Source organism: Vombatus ursinus, unplaced genomic scaffold (genome assembly GCF_900497805.2).
Source record: "Vombatus ursinus unplaced genomic scaffold, bare-nosed wombat genome assembly UNPS02014841.1, whole genome shotgun sequence".
NCBI lineage: Eukaryota > Metazoa > Chordata > Mammalia > Diprotodontia > Vombatidae > Vombatus > Vombatus ursinus.
Genome location: NW_020954619.1, coordinates 3,933,280 through 3,958,607, shown reverse-complemented (window position 1 = coordinate 3,958,607; position 25,328 = coordinate 3,933,280). Strand labels below are relative to the sequence as shown.

General features: G+C 36.7%; 2 protein-coding genes across 2 annotated transcripts in view; one reads left to right on the top strand and one right to left on the bottom strand.

Annotated features, from left to right (window-relative positions):
- Positions 1–25,328, top strand: part of CFAP61 (cilia and flagella associated protein 61) — a 338,893-nt gene that overhangs the window by 211,733 nt on the left and 101,832 nt on the right. The window contains exon 21 of the mRNA XM_027840405.1: positions 17,311–17,485. Within this exon, the coding sequence (XP_027696206.1) occupies positions 17,311–17,485 (175 nt within the window). The remainder of the gene's footprint in view (positions 1–17,310; positions 17,486–25,328) is intronic.
- LOC114026686 (40S ribosomal protein S26-like) lies at positions 15,343–15,733 on the bottom strand. The gene is given in 2 exon segments (XM_027840404.1): positions 15,343–15,448; positions 15,451–15,733. Coding segments are annotated over 2 exon segments (333 nt in total). The 3' UTR covers positions 15,343–15,398.

Sequence of the window (25,328 nt, the reverse complement as noted above, 5' to 3'; positions counted from 1 at the left end):
AGAAATTATTAATAGTTCGGCATGGAAAGTGGTATATATAGTGGAATGTCCCATGTATCTGTTCTTGGCCTTGTGCTATTTAATATTTTTACCAATGATTTGGATAAACTTGTAGGGGGCATGTGTATCAAATTTACAATTATACAAAACTAGGATTTGGAGAATTAACAAATTTAATGACAGTCAAGAATGAACAAATATTTTGGTAGGCCAGAACATTTTTGCCAACTAGAACAAGATGAAATTTAATCAGGATAAATTTCAGTTTTGCACTTTAGTTAAAAAAATCAACTTTACAAGTACAAGGTAGGGTAGGCAACAGTAGACTATAAACTCAATAGTTTGTCCTGGTCAGGCTGTATCTGAATTCATGTACTCCATTCTGGATGTGAAACTTTCATGAGGACCCTAATAATCTAGAAAACATAAGGAAGAAGTTGACCAGGATAGTGGAGGGTCTTAGAACATATAATATGGAGAATGGTGAAAGGAAATGTGGATGATGAGTCTGGAGAAGACTTAGGGACTGGCATTGTAAATATCTTCAAATATTTTATTTTATTTTATTTATTTTTGTGAGGCAATTGGGGTTACTTGCCCAGGGTCACGCAGCTAGTAAGTGTCAAGTCTCTGGTCTGAGATCGGATTTGAACTCAGGTTCTCCTGACTCCAGGGCTGGTGCTTTATCCACTGCACCACCTAGCTGCCCCGATCTTCAAGTATTTTAAGGGTTACCACGTAGGAGAGGGATTAAACATGTTCCTCTGGACCCTAAAGGGCAAATCTAAAAGAAATGGGTCACAGTTACAGAGGCACATTTCAGTTTGATATAAAGATATACTTCCTTACAGAGCTATGCAAAAGTAGAAGGGGGAAAGGGGTGTCAAGATGGTTGAGTAGCAAGAGGAAGTATAGCCTAGCTCCCTTACCAAGCTTTTCCCACAAAGATCTAGAAAATACACTAAAATGAATTCTGACCAGAAAATCCAAGAAAAGTTACAGTGAGTCATTTTTCCAACCCAGGGTGGCTTAGAGAGACAGAGAAAGGGGTGTGTGGACACTAGGGACAAAATCTGGTCAAAAGTCCACCCCAGGGGCTAAAACAGATATGAGACTAGGCATCAGGGAATGAAGCAATAGGGCAAGAAGAAATTCCAGAGGATTCATGAACTAGCACAAAGCAGAGGAATGGGTACCATCTGATAGCTCTTTCACCTACTACCCAGTTCCGATAAAACTGAGGGGGCAGTCTACACATAGAAGTAGTGGGGAAGAGTACAGGCCATAGCTGTGTACTGAGCAAGCAACAAGTTCAGAAGCAAATAGTAGTTGTGTGATTCTGAACCGGGAGTAGAGCAGGGACTCAATTTTATGCTGCAGCCCAGAGTGGGAAATCTGCAGTAGAATAATGTGGGCAGGAGTTCCAAACCAAAGTAAAGCCTTCAGTTGAGTCACTGCGATACTTCAGTGGGCTATTGAAATTGGCAGTTAGGGACAATCCAACTGACCCAAAACTGGGTCAGGAATGTGCAGAGCTCAGACCAGGGAGGGAATGAGCAGACTTTACCCATATCACAACACTCTGGGAGGGCTGAGAGCTTTCAGACTCCAAGCTAGAGCTGTGAGAACAGTAGAGGACAGAAACTCAGGCCAGGCATCCCCCTCAAGAAATATTCACAACCTAGCACTAACATAAAGTCCAAAGTCAAAGAGTAGGCTAGAAGAATGAACAGATAAAAAAAGAATCCCACCATAAAGAGTCATTATGGTGATGAGAAAGCTCAAGACACAAACCCACAAGAAGAGAATATCTCAAAAATATCTACAAACGAAGCCTCAAGGGAAAATGCAGCATGGACATGAGTCTGTCCAGAATTCCTGGAAGAGTTTAAACAAAATCTAAACAAAAGAGCTAAAAATTATTTTTAAAACCAAATGATAACAATACAGGGAAAATAGTAAAAAGAAATGAGAGGTATGGAAGAAAAACAGGAAAAGAGAATTAACAGCTTGGAACAAAAGGTACAAAACCTTACCCAAGAAAATAATTCCCTAAAAATTAAAATTGAACAAATAGAATCTGACTGTGTTGGACAGCAATAAATATTAAAACTAAATAAAAAACTAAAAACGATATGAAATACCTCATAGCAAAAACAATTGATCTGGAGAGCAGATCAAGGGAATATAATTTAAGGATCATTTTGAAAGCCATAACCAAAAAAAAAAAAGCCCTAGACATAATATTTCAAGATATTTTAAAATAAAACTGCTCAGATCTCTTAGAACCAGAGGGCAAGGTTAATTTAAAAGAATTCACTGGTTGCCACTTAGAAGATGATATTACAGCAGAAGGAAAAAAATTCACATACACATAGTTTGGTGCAGAAATACATTTCACTCAACAGGGAAACAAGGGAAAGGGGTTAAAGGAATAGAGAAGAAGAGGGAAGACATAATAAGAGCGGGAATGGTCAGAAGCACAGCAAAACCCTTAAGGAAGGGATGGGAAGCAAAGAGAAGTATAAGAGAATAAGATGGAAGGAGATACACAATAATCATAACTGTGAATGTGAATGGGATAAATTCAGTCATTAAATGGAAGAGGATACGTATTGAATTAGAAACTAGGATCTAACAATATCTTAATTTCAAGAAACACACTGGAAATAGAAAGATACACACAAGGTTAAAATAATCTTTTGTGTTTCAGCTGAAGTAAAAAAAAGGCATAGCTAGTAGCATTTGTGATCTTAGGCAAAGCAACAATAAAAATAGACCTAAATAAATGAGATAAACAGAGAAACTGTATTTTGCTAAAAGGTACCATAAACAATGAATTAATAGCCATGCTAAAGACATATATACTAAATGGCATAGCTTCTAAATGGTTAAAAGAAAAGTTAAATGAATTACATAGAGAAATGGACAGGAAAATAATAATAGTGGATGATGTAAATTACTCACCTGAAACCTTCACAAAAATTTGACTATTAGGACATAAAAATCTCACCAAAAAATGCAGAAAAGCAGAAGTATTAAATGTACATTTCCCTGACCATTCTGTAATAAAAATAATATTCAATAAAGGGTTTTTGAAGCATAAATTAAAATTCATTTGGAAACTAAATAACTTAATCCTAAAGAATGCATAGGTCAAAGAAAAATCATAAAAATAATCAATTTCATTAAAGATGTGCTGTGAAAGATAGCTGTGAAAATAACACACCAAAACTTTTGAGATTCAACCAAAGCAGTATTTAGGGAAAAATTATATCTGCAACACTTTCAATAACAAAAGAAAGAGGCAGATCTAATTGGGCATGTAACTAAAAAAAACCTAGAAAAATAACCAATTAAAAACCTTCAACTAATCACCAAAATAAAAATCTTAAAAATCAAGGGAGAGATTAAGAAAATTGAAAGCAAAAAATCCATTGAATTAATAAAACTAGGAACTGGTTCTTTAAAAAAAATCAATAAAATAGAAAAGGTATTAGCTAACTTCATTTTTAAAAAAATAAAGAAAAAACTAAATTACATTTACCAAAAATAAAAAGGTAAATTCACAATGCATGAAGAAGAAATAAAAGAAATTATTAAGAGATATTTTACTCAACTCTAGGCCAATAACACCAACAATCTAAAAGAAATAGATGGTCATTTACAAAAATACGAATTGCTTAGATTAACAAAACAGGAAATAGAGTACTAAAATTACTTTATCTCAGAAAAAGTAGGACAAACAAAAATGAATTTTCAAAGGAAAAAAACAGGATTAAATTAATTTAAAAGTGAATTTTACCAAATCTTTAAAGAACAGTTCTTTCCAATGCTACATAAACTGGAAAAAAAAAAGAAACAGAGTTCTACCCAATTCTTATGATTTTGATACCAAAACCAAAGAGAGTCAAAACAGAGAAAAACTACAAACCAATGTCTTAATATTGATAAAAAATTATAAATAAAATATTAGTGAAGAGATTATAGCAATATATCATAAATACATTATGACCAGGCTGGATTTATATCAGAATGCAGGACTGATTGAATATTAGGAAAACTATAAGCATAATTGACTATACTAATAAGAAAATCATATTATTATATCAATAGGTGCCAAAAGCTTTTGATAAGACACAACACCCATTCCTGGTTGGGTTTTTTTTAATACTAGAAAGCATAGGAATAAATGTCACTTTTTTAAAAAATGATAAGTAGTATCAATCTAAAACCAAGAGCAAGCATTATCAGTAATGAATATAAGGTCATTCCGTTAAGCTCAGGGATAAAGAGAGGATGTCCATTTTAACCATAACTATTCAATACAGTGCCAGAAATGTTAGCTACAGCAATAAGGAAAAGAAATTGAAGGAATAAGTATAGGCAAAAAGGAAAAAAAATTATTAGGTTTTGCCGATATGTTGGTTTACCTAGAGAACCATAGTGAGTTAACTAAAAATAGTCATTGAAACAATGAACAACTTTACCAAAAATTGCAAGATATAAAACAAAACTCACACAAATTATCAGCATTTCAGTATATTGCCAACAAAATCTAGCAGGAAGAAAAATCCTATTTAACATAATAGCAAAGAGTATAAAATACATGTGAGTCTACTTGTTATTTTACACGCACGGGAACTATATCAAAACAATTATAACACAGTCTTTGCACATATAAAGACAAATCTAGATAATTAGAGAAATATCAGTTGCTCATGGGTAGACCTAATCAATATAATAAAATGACCATACTACCTAAACTTCTTTAGATAGTATTCAGAGCCATACCAATAAAATAACCACTTTATAAGGACAGAAAAACATTATAAAATTTCTGGAGGAATACAAGGTCAATAATATCAAGGGAATTAATGAAAAAAAAAGTGTGAAGGCAGGGGGTCTAGTAGTTCCAAATCTCAAACTATGCTACAAAGTTGTAATTGTCAAAACAAGTTGGTACTGGATAAGAAATAGATTGATCAGTGGAAAAGATTGGATGCACAATACACAGAAGCAAATGAGCACAGTAGATTAATGTTCACAAGAGGTAAAATCAACAATTTTGATTACACAAGTTTTTTTTTTTGTACAAACAAAACCAGTGCAGCTAAAATTAGAAAAGAAGCAAGGAGGGTGGGGAGGAATCTTTGCAGCTAACTACTCTGATAAGAGCCTCATTTTTAAGATATATAGGGAACTGAGTCAAGTTTATTAGAATAAGATCCATTCCCCAATTGATAAATGGTCCAAGGGTAGGCAGTTTTCAGAGGAAGAAATACAAGCTATCAATAGTCATGTTGAAATTGAAAATAATCATATTGATTGAAGAAATGCTCTAGAATACTACCAGTTAAGGGATTGAAGAGGTAATTTTTGTTCAAGTTGGACCAAATGGCTCCTGAGGTCCTTTTCAATACTGAGATTGTGGGATTCTTAAATACTTCCTAGGGTTGCCATCAGTCAGAATCACAAAAAGACAGATTATTAAAGAATAGGATGATGTAATCTGGAAAGAGCCTAGATTAGGAGTCAGGAAACTTGGCCTCTAGACCCAGTTGTGTCACTCACTATTTTGTAGGACTGTGGGCAAGTCATTTGACTTCTCTGAGACTCAGTTTTCTCATCCATAAAATGGAAAGGTTGGACTAGATAATCTCTAATCTCTAGTTCTTCTTTATTAATTTCTATTTAATTTTTTTAGTTTTCAATATTTACTTTTTATAAGATTTTGAGTTCCAAATTTTTTTCTCTCTCCCTCCCTACCACCCTCCCCAAGACAGCAAGCAATCTGATATAGGCTATACATGTACAATCATATTAAACACATTTCCACATTAGTCATGTTGTAAAAGAAGAATCAGAACAAAAGGGAAAAACCATGAGAAAGAAAAAGAAACAAAAAAAAGAGAGAAAAATAGTATGTTTCAATCTGCATTCAGACTCCATAGTTCTTTTTCTGGATGTGGATAGCATTTTGCAGCATGAGTTTTTTTGAATTGTCTTAGATCATTGCATTGCTGAGAAGAGCTAAGTCTATCATAGTTGGTCACTGCACAATGTTGCTGTTACTGTGTACAGTGTTCTCCTAGTTGCTCACTGCATTCAGCATCAGTTCATGTAAGTCATTCCAGGTATTTCTGAAATTTGCCTGCTCATAATTTCTTATAGCACAACAGTATTCCATTACATTCATATACCACAACTCGTTCAGCCATTCCCCAATTGATGGGCATCCCCTCAATTTGCAATTCTTTGCCACCACAAAAAGAGCTCCTATAAATATTTTTGTACATATGAGTCCTTTTCCCTTTTTATGATCTCTTTGGGGTTCAGACTTAGTAGTAGTATTGTTGGATCAAAGGGTATGCACATTTTTATAACCCTTTGGGCATAGTTCCAAATTGCTGGTCAGAATGATTGGATCAGTTCACAACTCCACCAAACAATGAATTAGTTTTCCAATTTTCCCACATCTTCTCCAACATTTATAATTTTCCTTTTTTTGTCATATTAACCAATCTGATAGGTGTGAGGTGGTACCTCAGAGTTATTTGAATTTGCATTTCTCTAATCAATAATGATTTACGGGATTTTTCATATGAACATAGATAGCTTTACTTTCTTCATCTGAAAACTGCCTATTCATATCCTTTGACCATTTATCAATTGGGCAATTACTTGTATTCTTATAAATTTGACTCAGTTCTCTATATATTTTAGAAATGAGGCCTTATCAGAGACATTGGCTATAAAAATTGTTTCCCAGCTTTCTACTTTCCTTCTAATCTTGATCACATTTGGTCATAAATTCTTCCCTTTTCCATAGATCTGACAGGTAAACTATTCCTTGAGCTCCTAGTTTGCTTATGGTATCACCATTTATGTCTAAATCATGTACCCATTTTGACCTTATCTTGATATATGGTATAAAACGTTGGTCTATGCCTAGTTTCTGCTATACTGTTTTCCAGTTTTCCCAGCAAATTTTGTCAAATAGTGAGTTCTTATCCCAGAAGTTAGAGTCTTTGGGTTTATCAAACAGTAGATTACAATAGTCATTGACTACTGTGTCTTGTGTGCCTAACCTATTTCACTGATCCACCACTCTATTTCTTAGCCAGTATCAAGTAGTTTTGATGATTGCTGTTTTATAATGCAATTTAAGGTCTGGTATGGCTAGGCCACTTTCCCTTGCAGTTCTTTTCATTAATTTCCTTGATATTCTGGACCTTTTATTCTTCCAGATGAATTTTGTTATTATTTCTTCTAGCTCCATAAAATAATTTTTGGTAGTTTGATTGGTATGGCACTGAATAAGTAAATTAGCTATTAGCTTAGGTAGAATTGTCATTTTTATTATATTACCTCAGGCTACCCATGAGCAACTGATGTTTTTCCAGTTATTTAGATCTGACTTTATTTGTGTGAAAAGTGTTTTGTAATTGTGTTCATATAGTTCCTGGGTTTGTTTTGGCAGGCAGACTTCCAAATATTTTATATGATCTAAAAATTTCATGTGGAATTTCTCTTTGCTGCTGGGCTTTGTTAGTATTATATAGACATCCCAATGATTTATGTGGCTTTATTTTATATCCTGCAACTTGACTAAAAATTTTTTATTATTTCAAGTAGTTTTTTAGTTGATTCTCTAAGTATACCATCATATCATCTGCAGAATGATAGCTTTGTTTACTCATTGCCTATTCTAATTCCTTCCATTTCTTTTTCTTCTCTTATTGCCAAAGCCAACATTTCTAGTACAATATTGAATAACAGTAGTAATAATGTACATCCTTATTTCACCCTGATCTTATTGGGAATGCTTCTAGCTTATCCTCATGCTTGCTGGTGGTTTTAGATCAATGCCACTTATCATTTTAGCTAAAACTCCATTTATTCCTATGCTTTCTAGTGTTTTTAATAGGAATGTATATTGTATTTTGTCAAAAGTTTTTATTGAGATAATTGTATGAGAGTAAGGTTCAAACAGTGCTTGCCGCTGTCCCTTCTTTCCCTCTATGTTAATAGGTCTTTGTGCTTCTTCATGTGATGTAATTTATCCTATTCTGCCCTTTTCTCCCAGTACAATCCTTTTTTTCACCCCTTAATTAGTTTTTTATCATCACATTAAGGTCAACTTATACTCACACCCTCAGTCTATGAATACCCCTTCTAACTGCCCTAGTAAGGATACAGTTCTCAAGAGTTACAAAAATTAATTTCCCATTAGGGATGTAAACAGTTTGCCCTTATTGAATAATATGTTTTTTTTTCTCTTTCCTATTTACCTTTTTATGCTTCTCTTGAGTCTTTTAAGATTGAATTTTCTGTTCAGCTCTGATTTTTTCATCAGGAATGGTTAAAAGTCTCCTATTTCATTAAATGTCCATCTTTTCCCCTGAAAGATTATGTTCAGTTTTTCTGGGCAATTGATTCTTGGTTGTAATCCAAACTTCTTTGCTTTCTGGAATATCATATTCTAAGCCCTCCAATCCTTTAATGTAGACACTGCTAAGTCCTGTGGAATTCTGATTGTGGTCCCATGATATTTAAATTGTGTCTTTCTGGCTGCTTGTAGTATTTTCTCCTTGACCTGATAATTCTGGAATTTGGCTACAATATTCCTTGGAGTTTTCATTTTGGGTTCTCTTTCAGGAAGTGACTGGTGGATTCTTTCAATGACTATTTTACCCTCCGATTCTAGGATATCAAGCCAGTTTTCCTTGATAATTTCTTGAAAGATGCTGTCCAGGCTCTTTTTTTTTGATCATGGCTTTCAGGTAGTCCAATAATTCTTAAATTGTGTCTCCTGGACCTATTTTCCGGGTCAGTGGTTTTTCCAATGAGATATTTTACATTTTCTTCTATTTTTTTCATTCTTTTGATTTTGTTTGATTCCTGGTGTCTCATAGAGTCATTAGCTTCCACTTGCCCAATTCTAATTTTTAAGGAATTATTTTCTTTAGTTAGCTTTTATACCTCCTTTTCCATTTGGCCAATTCTACTTTTTAAGGAGTTATTTTCTTCAGTGTATTTTTTTCTATTTGACCAATGGTATTTTTTTAAGGAATTGTTTTCTTCAGTCAATTTTTGTCCTTTCTTTCCCAAGCTGTTGACTCTCTCTTGTATATCTCTCGTTTCTTTTCCCAATTTTTCTTCTGTGTCTCTTATTTCCTTTTTGAAATCCTTCTTGAGCTCCTTCAGAAGGGTTTTTGGGCTTGAGACCAATTCATAGTCCCCTTTGATGTTTCTGATGTGGATATATTGACAATGTTATCCTCTTCTGAATTTGTGTTTTGATCTTCCCTGTCACCACAGTAACTTTCTATGGTCAATGTTTGTTTTTGCTTATTGCTCATCATTTTTGCCTATTTCATGGCTTGGAAAGTTGAGTTCTCTTGCTGGCACATAGGGGGCAGCTTCTTGTGCTGAGGACCAGGGGCCTGGTCACTGGCTTTGTGAACTGGGGCCTCAGATGCTGGCAGCTGGAGGCTGTAGGGGTCTGGCAGCTTACCTAGTGCTGAGCTTGGGTCCTAGTGTTGTTATCTGGCATGTGCTGAGGTCAAGCAAGGTTTTTCTGCATTTCCGCCAGGGCTACAGTGAAACACATGATGGTCTGGCCACTGGGAGATGCATGCCCATCTAGGGCTACACTGAAGCACATGGTGACTCTCAGAGTCTGCCAGTTCCCCTTGCTGTGGTAAGGCACTTGGGGGGTCCTGGTGTTAGCATTTGCCTGCTCTACTGCACTGGGGCTCAGGATTTCCCACTGGTTTGCTAAAGCTGGGCTTGCTGCTGGTTTCCTGGGATTCCTCCTGTGCTGGATTGTGCTCTCTTTGTAACCTGAGTGATATGGACTTTTCTTGCCAATCATCTGAGTCTTCTGGGCTAAAAGATTGCTCGATGTCGTCTTTCTACTAGCTCCACTGTTCCAGGATTTGTTCTGGGGAGCTATTTTATGGGTGTTTGGAGGTGAATATGGGAGAGCTGCAGTGATTTACTGCTTACTCTGCCATCTGAGCTCCCAGAAGTCACTCCAGTTCTTCTTGTCCTCACAACAGAAGGCTTAAAATCTGATGAGATCAAATGAGATAAAGTACGTTGTGTCTTGCAAACCTTTTAGTATTATGTAAATTAGTTAAATATGATTATCATTACCTTTGTGTCTTGATACTGTCAAAGAGAACTCTAGATCTAAGACTCCCATTATCAGCCAGATATCACCAGAAGTTTTTTCCGGTAAGAGTACTATCATCACAACCAAGGCAGAAAAACATAAAACAGTAGAGATTTTAGCCACACAAAGCAAGAATTTCTAATCCCACTTTATTATTTCACCAAGTCCTACCCGTCTCCATTGTCTTTAAGTGAGGTGTAAAATACAGGTTATGATATATACTAACTTAATATGTCTGGTTGGGTGGTCTAAAACCTGTGTCAGCTAGAGGCTGAAAATTGTCAGAGGCCTGAGAGAATTTGAGTCCCCAAACTCTGACGCAGATAACCCCAAAGGGAGAGGAAGTATTTCTAAAGATTCTGTCATAATAATGAGAACTGTATTTTTTGTAGGCTAAAATACAAAGTCTTCAGCATGGCATTTAAACCTATCACATTATGATTCCCAGTTACCTTTCCAGTCTTATTTCTTATTATCTTCTATTCTAGTAAAACTGACCTGCTGTTCCCTGTGCATAACATTCTATCTCCTACCCCTATTCCCTTCCACTGGTGGTCCCCCACAACTGGAGCACACTCTGGCTTTTTTTAATTAATTTATTTTGATTTATCAGTAATCACTTCCATATGCTTTTGAGTTTAAAATTTTTCTCCCCCTTCCTCCCCACCACCCTCCCCAAGATGACGCACAATCTGATATAGGCTATACATTTACATTCATATTAAACATATTTATTGTAAGTAAAAATTAAAACCAATAGGAGGAACCATCAGAAAGAGGAAACAAAACTCAACAGAGAGAAAAAAAAATAGCAATTCAACTTCCATCGTTCTTTCTTTGGATGTGGATAGCATTTTCCATCACAAGGCCTCTGGAGATGTCTTAGATCCTTGTATTGCTGGGAAGGGTTAAGTTTATCAATATTAGTCATCACACAACGTGGCTGTTACTGTGTACAACGTTCTCTTGGTTCTGCTCACTTCACTCAGCATCAGACCATACAAGTCTTTCCAGGTTTTCATGAAGTCATCTGGCTTTTTCTTCACACTAGGCTTCTTTATCTCGACCAGTTTGGAAGTACATTCACAGTCTCCACCCCCTTACTAATAGGCATTAGGAGCTTTGACCTGCTCCAATTCCAACCTGGGCAACCTAGTGGCCCTTACTCCCAGTAATACACCATGTTGTAAAGGACTTAGGGTGAACACACTCTTAACTTTAGCTCGCTATATCTCAGAACTCACGAGCTTAAGCAATCTGCCAGCCTCAGCCTTCTTGGTAGCAGGAATTTCAAGTATGTACCATCACACCCTGCCTTTTTAATTTTAAGAGATTCTAAAGGTGAAGACAAGGTATAGTCAGGCAGGGTGTGATGGTGCATTCTTGAAATTCAAGACTATCTTCTATACAAGGTTTTTTTTTCTGGATCCCCCAATTTTTATGCCCTCTCCCCATTTAAACTACTCTATATAATTTTGCCTTATGCTTTGTATTTATCTGTGTACATGTTGTACCTCCTTCTCCCCAAGCCCCCACAGAATGGAAGCTCCTTGAAGACAGAGGCTGTTTCATTGTTGCCTTGTATCTCCAATTCCTATCATAACACCTCACACACAGTTGACACTTAATAAATGCTTGTTAAAGTAAATCAAGTTGAATAGAAGTCCCAAACAAAGATGGTGTCATTTTGATTAGCTAATTAACAATTTTGGCTAGAAACATCCTCTTGGTGCCAGAAAACACTCTAATTGGGGCAGATAATATGGCTTGCATTTCATAATTACAAAACACCTACACTCTTAACATTACTATTATTATTATTTCCATTTGTATGCCTCCATAGCTGGTTCTCCACACAGGTACTTTTGCATATTGCTTGAGTTCTCCAACCTCTTTCAGAACAGTTTACTTTGGCCTCAGTCTTTCAACTATTACTGCCAAATTTGTCTGTCTGCCTTAATAATGTGGGAAATGCCATTCTACAGGCATGAAAAACTTGGCATTCAGTGAAGTTTTCCCTACTTCTTCATATTATAGCAATGGCCAAAAAGAACTCTATGAGTGCTACACCACATAGGAATTGTATAGATTGTGGGCAAGGTTATTATACTTTTACAACTAGAGTAAACTCATTTTCAATTTAGACTTTGTTCTTTTCCCCCTGACTTTTTATATTTGCACTACACTCACTGTTTGGAAGGGGAATGAACTCTCAGAGTTTTATAAATTGAAAGGCTGTCAACTTGTTCTTCATTATAATAATTTTCTGTGAAGGACTTTTTTCTGGTTCTTTAAAGCATGACTTAGTAAAGTGTTATGATGTGACTAAAATTCCATTTTCTTCCATGCTACCAACCTCTCTTCTGTTCTTAATGATAGTTCCATTAAGATTTCAAAACTCCAATGTCTTAAGTTCACTATTGTGCATATTTTTCAAGTTAATAAAAGCAACTGGTTATCTACTTTTGTAAAGAGTATTAAGACTATCATGAGAAATATAGGTCCATTTTGTAAGAAAGAGAATCTTATCTCTAATTATACCTTTTTAAAACATATGTTTTGTGGTTATATTCAGAAAATAGGTATTTTCCATAAATAGAATTTGTTGACATTTTAGCAATACAAAAAAATCCCCAAAAGAATAAGGTGTATCTTGGATTCAAACTCATTTTAAATAATCATTTAACTTCACATTTCAAAAAATCCTTTTTCCTGATTAATTTAAAGAAAAATTTAAGACTGTTGTTCTAATTCACTGAATTGTAGTTGTACAAAAGCGTTCACAAATTGTGAACAGCATATTGATCAACATTTCCCTCCCTTCCTTAGGTGATTTATAATAATAAGAGCATATTTTAATTGTCCCATAGGTAAGAAGAATGAGTACCTTTTCCTCTATACTTAGATGAAGCACGGTTGAAGTTTAGTTGGCAAACATGTTTCTCATTATTCTCCTGGGTTCACTTGCTTGCCACTCTACATCTTAAAGACTTTTGTCTGTGTTTTTTTTAGGCATTTGGGGTTAAGTGACTTGCCCAGGGTCACATAGCTAGTGAGTGTCAAGTATTTGGTCTGAGGCAGGACTTGAACTCAGGTACTCCTGACTTTAGGGCCAGTGTTCTATCCACTGTGACACCTAGCTGCCCCTTGCATTTTCTATATAAGAGTGAGTTGGTGCTGTCTGTTGTTGCTTCCTCAACTGTGGCCAACAATCCACAGTTGCTGTGGATTCACAGTTCAGCTGTGCATAAATCCCACAAGGCATGCACAGGAGGCCTGTGTGCTATGGGAGCCAGGAGAAAGCATCACTATGTTCTTGAGATCAAAGAAGAAAGTCAAGCTAATCCTGTATTACAAGGAATAAATATCCCTACAGCCTCCCCCAAATTTTCCATTTAATTGAAAACTAGTAGGAGGATGCTAAAGCTAGAAAGCTAGTTCAAGTTCATGTTATAGTTTCCTTTTGCAAAGAAGTAGTCAACAAACCCAGATACTAAAATTATTTCTTTACCTAATTCCAAAAAAAAGCTTTTATTTTTTTAAGATTCATTAATTTATTTATTTTTAGTTTTCAACAGTCACTTCCACAAGATTTTGAGTTCCAAATTTTCTCCCCATCTCATCCTTCCCCCAACTCCAAGACAGTGTGTGTTCTGAATAGCCTTTTCTCTAATCTGCTCTCCCTACAGGATAGATTTCTATACCCCATTGCCTATATATCTTATTTCCCAGTTGCATGTGAAAACAATTTTTAACATTTGTTTTTAAAGCTTTGGGTTCCAGATTTTCTCCCTTCCTCCCTCCCCACCCACCCTCATTGAGAAGGCAAGCAACTTGATACAGGTTATACTTGTGCAGTCATGCAAAACACTTCCACAGTAGTAATGCTATGGAAAACTAACTGTATTTCCCTTCATTCTATCCTGCCCCGGGGCTATTTATTGTATTCTCTCTTTTGACCCTGTCCCTCCTCAGAAGTGTTTGCTTCTAATTACCCCCTCCCCCAATCTGCTCTCCCCTCTATCATCCACCTACTCTCTTATCCCCTTCTCCCCTATTTTCCTGTAGGGTAAAATGGTTTTCCATACCCAACTGAGTGCGTATGTTATTCCCTCCTTAGGCCAAATCCAAGGAGAATAAGATCATTCCCTCTCACCTTCCCCCACTCCCCCTCCACTGTAAAAGCCTTTGCTTGTCTGTTTTATGTGAGATAATTTACCCCATTTTACCTCTACTTTTCTCCTTCTCCCAGTATAATCCTTTTACCCCTTAATTTTATTCTCCAGATATCACCCCTTCATCTTTAACTCACCCTGTGCCCTCTATCTATCAATCTATCTATACATAAAATTTTTTTCCTCCAACTACCCTAATACTGACAAAGGTCTCATGAGTTACAAATATCATCTTTCCACATAGGAATGTAAACAGTTCAACCTTAATAAGTCCTTTATGATTTCTCTTTCCTGTTTACCTTTTCATGCTTCTCTTGAGTCCTGTATTTGAAAGTAAAATTTTCTATTTAGCTCTGGTCTTTTCATCAAGAATGCCTGAAAGTCCTCTATTTCACTAAATGTCCATTTTTCCCCCAAAGGATTATACTCAGTTTTACTGGGTAGATGATCCTTGGCTGTAATCCTATCTCCTTTGACCTCTGGAATATCATATTCCAAGCCCTCTGGTCCCTTAATGTAGAAGCTGCTAAATCTTGTGCTATCCTGATTATGTTTCCACAATACTTGAATTGTTTCTTTCTGACTGCTTGCAATACTTTCTCCTTGACCTGGGAACACTGGAATTTGACTATATTTCTAGGAGTTTTCCTTTGGGGATCTCTTTCAGGAGGTGATCAGTGGATTCTTTTCATTTCTATTTTACCCTCTGGTTCTAGAATATCAGAGCAGTTTTTCTTGATAATTTCTTGAAAGATGTTATCTAGGCTCTTTTTTTGATCATGGCTTTCAGATAGTCCAATAATTTTAAATTATCTCTCCTGGATCTATTTTCCAGGTCAGTTGTTTTTCCAATGAGATATTTCACATTGTCTTCTATTTTTTCATTCTTTTGGTTTTGCTTTACAATGTCTTGATTTCTCATAAAGTCACTAGTTTCCATTTGCTCCATTGTAATTTTTAAGGAAGTTTTTTTTTTAAGGTTGACCAACCATTTTATTTTCCTCTGATCAGTTCAGGAATTTTGATGGGCAGATAGCTCTTTACATAGGCTTTGGAGGGGGTCTGGGGGCAGCACCCGCAGGTCTGAAGCAGGGGGTGTTCCATCCTTTCATGCCTCATGGGACTGATTCCTCACTACCTTGCTGTGAATTGCGCAGCTCACACAGTAATGCAGTTTCACATACAGTTTGGGCAGCACATAGGAGTCAAAGATGCTGGGCTCAGAGAAGTCCCTGACAGCCGCAGCTTCCATGATGTTGCGGATGACGAACTTCTTGATGGCCTTGTCCTTGGGCACGCAGCGGGTGCAGTTGGTACAGCGGATGGGCTGCATGCCCTTCTTGGTGTGCCCGTTGTTCCTCCTCTTCTTGGTCATCTTGGAAGCCGGGAACTGAAAAAAAAAAAAAAAGGAAGTATTTTCCTCAGTGATCTTTTGGACTTCCTTTTCCATTTGGTCACTTCTGCTTTTTAAAGCATTCTTCCCCTCGTTGGCTTTTTGGACCTCTTTTGCCTTTTGAGTTAGGCTATTTTTTAAGGTTTTATTTTCTTCAGTATTTTTGGGATCTCCTTTAGCAAGCTGTTGATTTGTTTTTCATGATTTTCTTGCAACACTCTCATTTCTCTTCCCAGTTTTTCCTCTACTTTTCTTACTTGCTTAAGATATGTTATTTTTAGACAGTCTTTTCATACTCCCTAGTCCAATATCCTGAGGGTTGTGACATATGTAAAAGTATGTGGTCCCTCTGGCCAGGACTGCCCCACTTGTCTTGAAAACTCAAATGAGGGGACTCAAATGAGGACTAATACCTAATATACTTTGACATGCCAGATAGGAGGTTACCATCTTAAATTCCGTAAGTTGACTTATTCTGCTTCCAAGACCTCTATTTTCATCCAAATCAAAGCTGCCCATGGGGATAACAGTAGAACAAATATTTAAGAAAAAAGACTTTCATATTGTATTATAAGACTGCCACATTCAGCTGCCCTGGCAGTAAGCACATCTGCAGAGGACTGGGAATTTATACCTGGCAGCTGCAGATGAGGACAACCATAGACAAAATTGTGCCTCTTCAGTGCTTTGCTCCACACCATCCCTTTGTATCTTCCAGGCAGTTATGCCTGTTACCTTATTCAAACTTGCCTGCACTGTGTCCCATCCCCTCTGGGTTCTGCTCTGTTAAAAAACTAATTGGTGCTGGTTGTTAATGGCTGTTAATCTGTTAGGTATATTAGGCTTCCCAGGTAACATAATTGCATTTTAATGGGAGCCTTTAGGAAATGACATAGGAATGCTAGCCAGGATGAGAATTTCAGATGCCAAAGAGGTCAATGGGAGAGACAGGAAGCCTTTCTCATTCCCTCCAAATTTTACCAGGTAGGTAGGGGGTAGCTGCTTAGGGAAAGGAGCTGCTCTGGTTGCCAAGTCAGAAGGGCAGGTATATGGTACAGTAGCTAGGGTGCTGGACCTAGTGTTAGGAAGACCTGAGTTCAAATCTGCCCTCATGAATTTAGTAGCTGTATGACCCTAAGCAAGTCACTTAATCTCAGTTTCCTCAGCTGTAAAATGGGGATAATAACGGCACCTCCCTTCTTGCAGGGTCATTGTGAGGATCAAATGAGACATTTGTAAAGCAGTTAGCACAGAGCTTGGCACATCATAGGTGTTATTTAAATATTTATTCCCTCTGCCCCTCCAAGCCAAAATACTGCATGTTGCAAAGTTTCGTAGAGTTTTGTAGATAGTAGGTGCTAAATGTTGGTTGAATTGAATTTTCCTGAGCTGTGGCCTACCTCCTCTTTTTACTTTATCACTACTCCCCTCTTCAGTAAAGGGTTATTAATGGCATTCCAGGGGAACATACCTATCCCAGCCATTCTTTGAGTCACCTCTACATTGGAATGACTATGTCATCACCCAGCATATTGTTTCTCTTGATATATTTGCCTCAGGTCCCATGTCCCACGGAAGCTGACATCACTAAACTATTGACTAACAGAGAGATTGAGAAGGACAGCAGGCAAAGATACACTGGCAAAGTCCCTTCTAATCTTTTCACTCTCAACGATGAGGAGGACTGCTTAAGGGCACTGAAATGGATGAATGAGAACTTTATTCCTTTGGAAGGTAAGGATTTTTGTAACTATAAACATTTCAGAGCAGTGTTTTATTTCTATAATGAGTCTCATTCTTCATCTAGTTCAGCATATAATTACTGCCTAATTAATTCCAACCAAATCTTTCATCTGTCATGCTTTGTTCTCCAGATTAATTTACAACTTGTTGTCATTTTTGGACACCCGGAATGTTTGCTGGGGGAAAAAGGCTTGAGATAGTTTAATTATCTATAATTATTATATGCCACAAAATGAATATCCTAAGAGCAAAGCTTGGCTAAAATCATTAACTAATTAAAGAATAATTTAATAAGCAAACATGTTTAGCAATTATATGAAAAATATGTCTCCTTTTCTAAAGCTGAAAAGAGCTGGAAAAAACAGGAGGTCTAAATTAGGAGAGTTTTTTTTTTCCTATTCAAAATCCATTGTCCTCTTCTTTAGTTTTATCTATAGAGTCCTTCACACAGGTGTACATATTCAAGTTGCATACTACTTTTTGTGCTAAAATGGACACATAAAATAATGTATAAATGTATCCATCATTCAAAGGTGTTTTCTACCAATTGTTCTCTATTACCTTAGATTTCATTTAAATTTGACTAAATAAAAATGCCAATGAGAATTCAGTTAGTTATACTTTTTGCCTGCATGGTCTAAGGATTCAAAAGGTATCTAGAAAGTGGGGGTGGAGGGGAGAAGCATAACATTAAAAGAAGTACAACCACCTATCTTTGGTGAGAAATTTAAAAGGAATCAACCAGAAATTAAAATTAATGTACCATATTTTTATTTGAGTTTTCATTTTTGAATTTTCCAGAACACTTTAGTCACCCTTAATCCTTGTCTGTGACCTACAAGTATATAAATAATTGGATGCATGCTGTAAAGAAAGAGTATAGAGGCAAATAATTATTAATTTTACCAAGGTCAAGCTCAAGAATGTTCTATATGCTTGCCTAATTGTTATGAATCACAGTGAGTGAAAATCAGTGACCTAATATATTAAATATATCCAATTTGTGTCTTGGAATTTATAGTTAGAAGGAACCTTGAAGGCACTGAGACCAACCCTATCATTTTACCAATGAGAAAATGAGGAAACTGATGCCTAGTAAGGTTGCTTAGTTCTTTCTCTCTCTCATAAAATACATGCAATTATATATATATACACATACATGTGTATGTATGTGTATTTTGTGTGTGTATATATATATACATATAGATGAATACATGATAGAAATAGCCAGGTAGCCAGGTGTTCTGTCTGTGTCTCTGCAAATACATACATACATACATACATACACACATACATATATATGTATATTTATATGTATATGTATGTATGTGTATACATATATATTATATGTGTGTTGTACTATATATATATATTTGTGAATATATATACATATATATTTATATTCGAATACATGATAAGGACAGCCAGGTGGCAGAAAGACTCACCACACCTGGGGCCACTTTCCTTTCTTCTTTTGACTGTCTGTCTGTTGAGTTTACTCAGAACTCAGCTAGGCTTGGCTATTCACATGGTTTGAATAGGCTGGGCAAGTCACTGACTCTATTCCTTCCAGTGAAATAGAGGACCACTAGGCCTTCCCATCTGCCCTGACTTTATGCCCAGTAGATTCCCAGCACTGTTTTATGACCTAATGTTGTCCCTAAGGCCCCCTGGATCTTCCCTTCCACAACACTGTGCACTATTAAGACTTCTGGACCCTTCCACCTGCGTTGGAGTTGATCTTTCTTATATGTGTTGTCTCTCCCAATTTGAGTTTGAATTTATTGAAAGCCAGGTCTGTCTTGCTTTTTATTATTTGTATCCCCAGTGCTTTACAAAGTCTGTGGTACAGAGTAAGAACTTAATAAATGTAGTTTGTGGGGTTTTTTGCTAATTCATGTATGGTTCTATATGCTTGTCAGATAGGGAACTGGTGGAGCTTTTAATTAGGGAAGTGAAACCCTTCTTTGGGGTAATGGAAGATCTACTGTGTGACCTAATATTCCTATGTTTGCCTAAGATGGAATTAAGGTCTATGTCATAGCATTTAAGGAGACTGGCCAGTGTGAATGTTAAAGGTAGCCATTAAAACCCTGGTCTCTCTGATTCCAAGTCCAGCACTCTGTCTACTATACCATGAACTCTGGTTCTAGTAAAAAAAAAATACTATGTCATTTATTGCCTGTGTTACTCTGAGTGAGTCACTTATCTTCTCTGAGACTCAGTTTCCTCATCTGTAAAATAACGAGGTTAGACTAGGTGGCCTCTAAAGTCCCTCTCAGCTCCAAGTCTATGATCCTTTGATTCCCACCCCCATCATTGCTTCCTCTTCTTTCATCTCCATTCTCTCCTTATCAACTTGCTCCCTCTCTAATATCTACAAATATACCCAGATATCCCAAGCCTTACCTTGTCTCTACCATTTCCTCAAGTTACCATCCTCTCTTTTCTCCCTTTCACGGACAAGTCCACACTCACTTCCCATTCATCTCTGAGTTCCAGGAAACTCTTAAGTCCCTGATTATGGATCCCAACTACATAGGGTGTTTCTCTTCAAGAAGAGAAGAGAAGCAAAAGGGGACCCAGAAATTAACTGGAGACAAGATCTCCATTCTGAGTTCTTACTTGGTCCTCTGAGGCCCTACACTCTCTGCTACTGCCTTGAAATGTCAGGGAATGTGTAAGGCAGAAGATAAGCATGAGAAAGAGCGCTCTCTAGTTCTTATATTCATGCTAGACCATCTAGCTCACTTTGATTGTTTGTGGGGTTTGCTCTGGTGTGTCAAAATATTACACTGTCAAGCTTCTGTCTATCCCTTTGAGTCTTAGATTACAAATGCTCCTTCTACATCACTATTGAAAAGAAGATAGGATAGTTGTATAGCTTTTAGGGATCTCTAAGTATAATATGCTATTGAGATAATATGATTGGGTACATTGCACAGGGACTATATCTTTCAAAGCTTGCTTGATGTATTGGTTTTGTCATCTATACAGAATTCTATCTGAAATTCAAATTAACAATGAAATTGAAAACAAAGAAAATTCCAGGAATGAAACAAATAGTATTATTTTAAAATGCTTCTTTCCTTTGTAGCACCCATCCTTTCATAAGATCTTCCTCCTTCTTCTCCTTAATAATCATTTATGAAATGCTTACTATGTTCAAGGCACTGTGCTGTGCACAGTTCTGAATCACCAACAGGTGTATGACTGTTCCCTTAGGTAACTGACCTTCTCTTTGAGGACTCTCTCTCTCTCTCTCTCTCTCTCTCTCTCTCTCTCTCCACATATATATAATATATATAGATATTATATATATAGATAGATATAGATATATACACATATTAGATAGATAGATATACATATACATGTATGTGTATAATATGTGTGAAAATAAAATTCTTAAAGAGATAATGAGGTAGTTTATGATAAGTGCCAAATGAACGTTACAGACCATAAGTGCTAGAGAAAGTCATGGGAGGAGGAGTCTGCTGTGGATTTGGGTTTTTGATAAGGCTTCACAGAGAAAGCAGAAGAAATTAGCTTAAGCTGGCTGAGACTTAGCACAGACAGAGGTGAAGGGAAAGGACATTCCAGGCAGGGGAAATAATGGGAGCAAAACTTGGAGGGAATAATGAAGATAGCATAACGAGGCACAATGAGCAGACCAGGTTGACTGGGACATCAAATTCCTGAAAGGGAGTAGTTGAGGGTGTGGCTGAACTGGTATTAAAGAGTTGACATGTGTGATTGCCCTGTAAGGAGTGTGAGCTTTATTTCACAGTCTAGAGCTATTGAAGGTGTTTGAACAGAGGAACAATGAGCAAAGGAGAATTTGAGGAAGTTTAACCTCATGGTAGCATGCAGGTGGATTGATTAGAGAGAGTGTAAACAGGGAGACCAATAAGTATGGGGGAAATCGCGGCCTAGCTTAAAGTAGTGGCAGTAGAAATTCAAAGATCGTATTTGTCGGGCACCTTTGTTCTATTTGGGCAGTCCCTTTAGCTGCAGGTTTTTTAAATAATTTCATTGTCTCTGTGTACTTCTGGCTCTACTTCCAAGTCATTAATAAGAATTAAGTGTCCAAAGCTGATTAAGGCATTAAAAAGACTGGTCAAAGCTATATCTAGTACTACCAGTGTCTAAAAAACAAAAAAAACAACGTAACTACTGAATCCTTCTATGAACAAAAGGTTAGAAATAAAGTTAGAGCCTTGAGAGCTACTATATTACTATTGCACTACCTCTCAATCCCAGCTTTCTCCTCAAGTCAGTTTAATAACACCTGAGAAATGCGTTCTTTTGAGTGGACATTTTTCATTATAGTTCATTTTTTTCTTCCTCAATATCATTCTATTCTTTTCTAAATACATTGATTTTTTTTTAAATCAGCAATTTCCAGACCTTTATCTCCTGGCTGAATTTATCTACTTCTGTCCAAGCACTCTGTTATCCTTTAAGTATCTTCAAGGGTAAGATTGAAACTGTCAGTCTACTCACAGCCTCTCAATGTTCTACCAGTTAAAAATATATATATAGATGCTGTATGCCAGGAATTCCCTATACCAATGATATATCAGAACCAATCCCAATCTAGGTCTGTTCTATGAATGAGTAAAGACACTCACAATCTTTGCCCCATTATCTGCTCTATAGCTTAAAAACCTCAAAAAATCAATTGTTGCTTTGTGGTGGAATCAACAGATAGGAATGAAATATTTTCCAAAGGTGTAAAGTTGAGGTCAGCTAAGTACATTAGTAGATAAATAGTAGATGATAGAAAGAGAATAGAGCTAATAGATAGAGATTGATAGATGATAGATTATAATAAATAGAGTGATATCAGATAAATGATAGGTGATATAAATAGATGATCAAGAGATAGATTGTAGGTGGAAAGAGAGATGATAGATAAAAAGATGATGGATAGTAGAGAGATACAGATGATTGAGAGGTAGATAGTAGAGATATATAGATGATAGATGAATGAAGAAAGCATTTATTGTTTACTTTGTTAAGCACTCAGCATAGAAATATAAGCAAACAAGATAGTCCCCAATATCAAGGAGCTTACATTCTAATGGGAAAAGACAACATAGAGCGGGGAGTCAGAAGGAAGGGGGAGGGATTAAACTATCTGAATGGCTGCACTACAGGTTGAAGATAGTCCAAGTTGCTATTTTAAATATTTCCAAAAACAATACACAACATATACTATGGAGTTCAGCTTGGGGTTTTTCTGATAAAATACAACAGCCTAATACACAGTAACATTTTATGACTATAATTGAAACTAATTGAAATTCATCTGCTATTAGCTCTGTACTTTTATGAAAATGAAAAAATTGGATGGGAGTAAGGTAAAAAAAATAAAACTGCTTTAATGGCTTGAAATGGATCAATTATTTTCATCTTTAGCTAAATACAGTTTACTGCTTTATTAAAAGCATATTTGTAGGAAAAGTATAACATTAAAATTCCAGTGCATGAATCACCAAGCAAAGCCTTTGTTGCTATGTCTAATATATTCTTTTTTTTATTTTTTGCAAAGCATAATGAAACAGGTCATACTAAGGTCAAAGAAATCTTATGTTTCAACCTACAAAAAATAAAAAGGAGATTCATCAACTTGTGAACATCAAATAGTTATTAAGCTTACAATATTAAGTTATTAAGTTGTTGTTCCAAAATGTTAATTCTTTTGGAGGGCAGAGCCAAGATGGCAGAGTAAAAGCAGTGACTTGCTTGAGCTCTCCCCCAACCCCTCCAAATACCTGTAAAAAATGGATCTAAACAAATTCTAGAGCAGCACAGCCCACAAAAAGAGAGAATGAAACAAATTTCCAGCCCAAGACAACCTGGATGGTTGATTGGAAAGGTAAATTGAACCAGGCTGGGAGAGAAGCACAGTTCAGTATGGGCATGTAGGCAAAGACCAGGATTCAGAGAACCTGGAGCAGCCTCAGGGGACTGAACCATGGGGAGCTGTGGCGGTATCTAGACATCTCAACCCACAAACGCCAAAGACAACTTAGATCAGTAGGAAAAGTCTGTGACCATGGTGAGAGAGAAGCTCAGTGAGACAGAAGCTCCATCCCAGCCTCACTTCTAGCACAGCCCCGGATGGTGGCTGTTTCTGGAGGTTGGCCCACAGACTGAGGGGTAATCAAGTGGCTGATCAGAGGGGTATCGCAGGGATCTCTTTGTTGGTACTGAAGCAGGAATCTCTTGCTTCACCTCTGCTTGGGTCTGGGTCACAGTTCTGGGTGGTGGTCCTAGCGTGAGGAGGAGCACTGGCGTGGTAGAGCTTGTAGTGGTGGTGGGGAGGGAATCCTCCTCACAGTTCCAAGGCAGAAAAGAGTGCTTGTGGTTACTCATAGACCAGAGCACAGGGCAGGAAAGCCATTGATCACCTTGGAAGAACTGTAAATTTACAGGTGCCTAGAAGTATCTCTGAAAACAGCTGCACAAAACCCCTGAAGCTTAGGACAGTTCATTCTCTACCCTGGAAGCAGACTCCTGCCTTAACAAAGAGTTTAAAACTCACGTAATTGACTGAGAACATGAGCAAACTGCACAAAAGAAGTCAGACAATAGAATCTTTCTTTGGTGACAAGATCAAAACATACAACCAGAAGAAAACAAAGTCAAAGCTCCTACAACCAAAGCCTCCAAGAAAAAATGTGAATCAGTCCTAGGGCACATGGAAGAGCTCAAAAAGGCTTTTGAGAAGCAAGTAAGAGAAGTAGAGGAAAACTGGGAAGAGAAATGAGAGTGATGCAAGAAAATCATGAAAAACAAGTCAACAGCTTGCTAAAGGAGACCCCAAAAAATACTGAAGAAAATAACACCTTAAAAAATGGACTAACCCAAATGGAAAAAGAGGTCCAAAAAGCCAATGAGAAGAATGCCTTAAAAGCAGAATTAGCCAAATGGAAAAGGAGGTCCAAAAGCTCACTGAAGAAAATATTTACTTAAAAATTAGAATGGAGCAATTGGAAGCTAGTGACTTTATGAAAAATCCAGACATTGTAAAACAAAACCAAAAGAATGAAAAAATAGAAGACAATGTGAAATATCTCATTAGAAAAACAACTGACCTGGAAAATAGAACCAGGAGAGATAATTTAAATTTATTGGATGACCTGAAAGCCATGATCTAAAAAAGAGCCTAGACATCATCTTTCAAGAAATTATGAAGGAAAACTGCCCTGATATTCTAGAACCAGACGGTAAAATAGAAATTGAAAGAATCTACTGATCACCTCCTGAAGGAGATCCCCAAAGGAAAACTCCTAGGAATATTATAGCCAAATTCCAGAGTTCCCTGGTCAAAGAGAAAACATTGCAAGCAGCCAGAAAGAAACAATTCAAGTATTGTGGAAACACAATCAGGATAACACAAGATTTGGCAACTTCTACATTAAGGGACCAGAGGGCTTGGAATGTAATATTCCAGAGGTCAAAGGAGATAGGATTACAAACAAGAATCACCTACCCAGCAAAACTGAGTATAATCCTTCAGGGGGGAAAAAGGACATTCAGTGAAATAGAAGACTTTCAAGCATTCTTGATGAAAAGACCAGAGCTAAATAGAAAATTTTACTTTCAGATACAGGACTCAAGAGAAGCATGAAAAGATAAACAGGAAAGAGAAATCATAAGGGACTTATTAAGGTTGAACTGTTTACATTCCTGCATGGAAAGATAATATTTGTAACTCATGAGACCTTTGTCAGTATTAGAGTAGTTGGAAGAAAAAAAATTATATGTTGGTAGGTAGGTAGATAGATAGATAGATAGATAGATAGATAGATAGATAGATAGATAG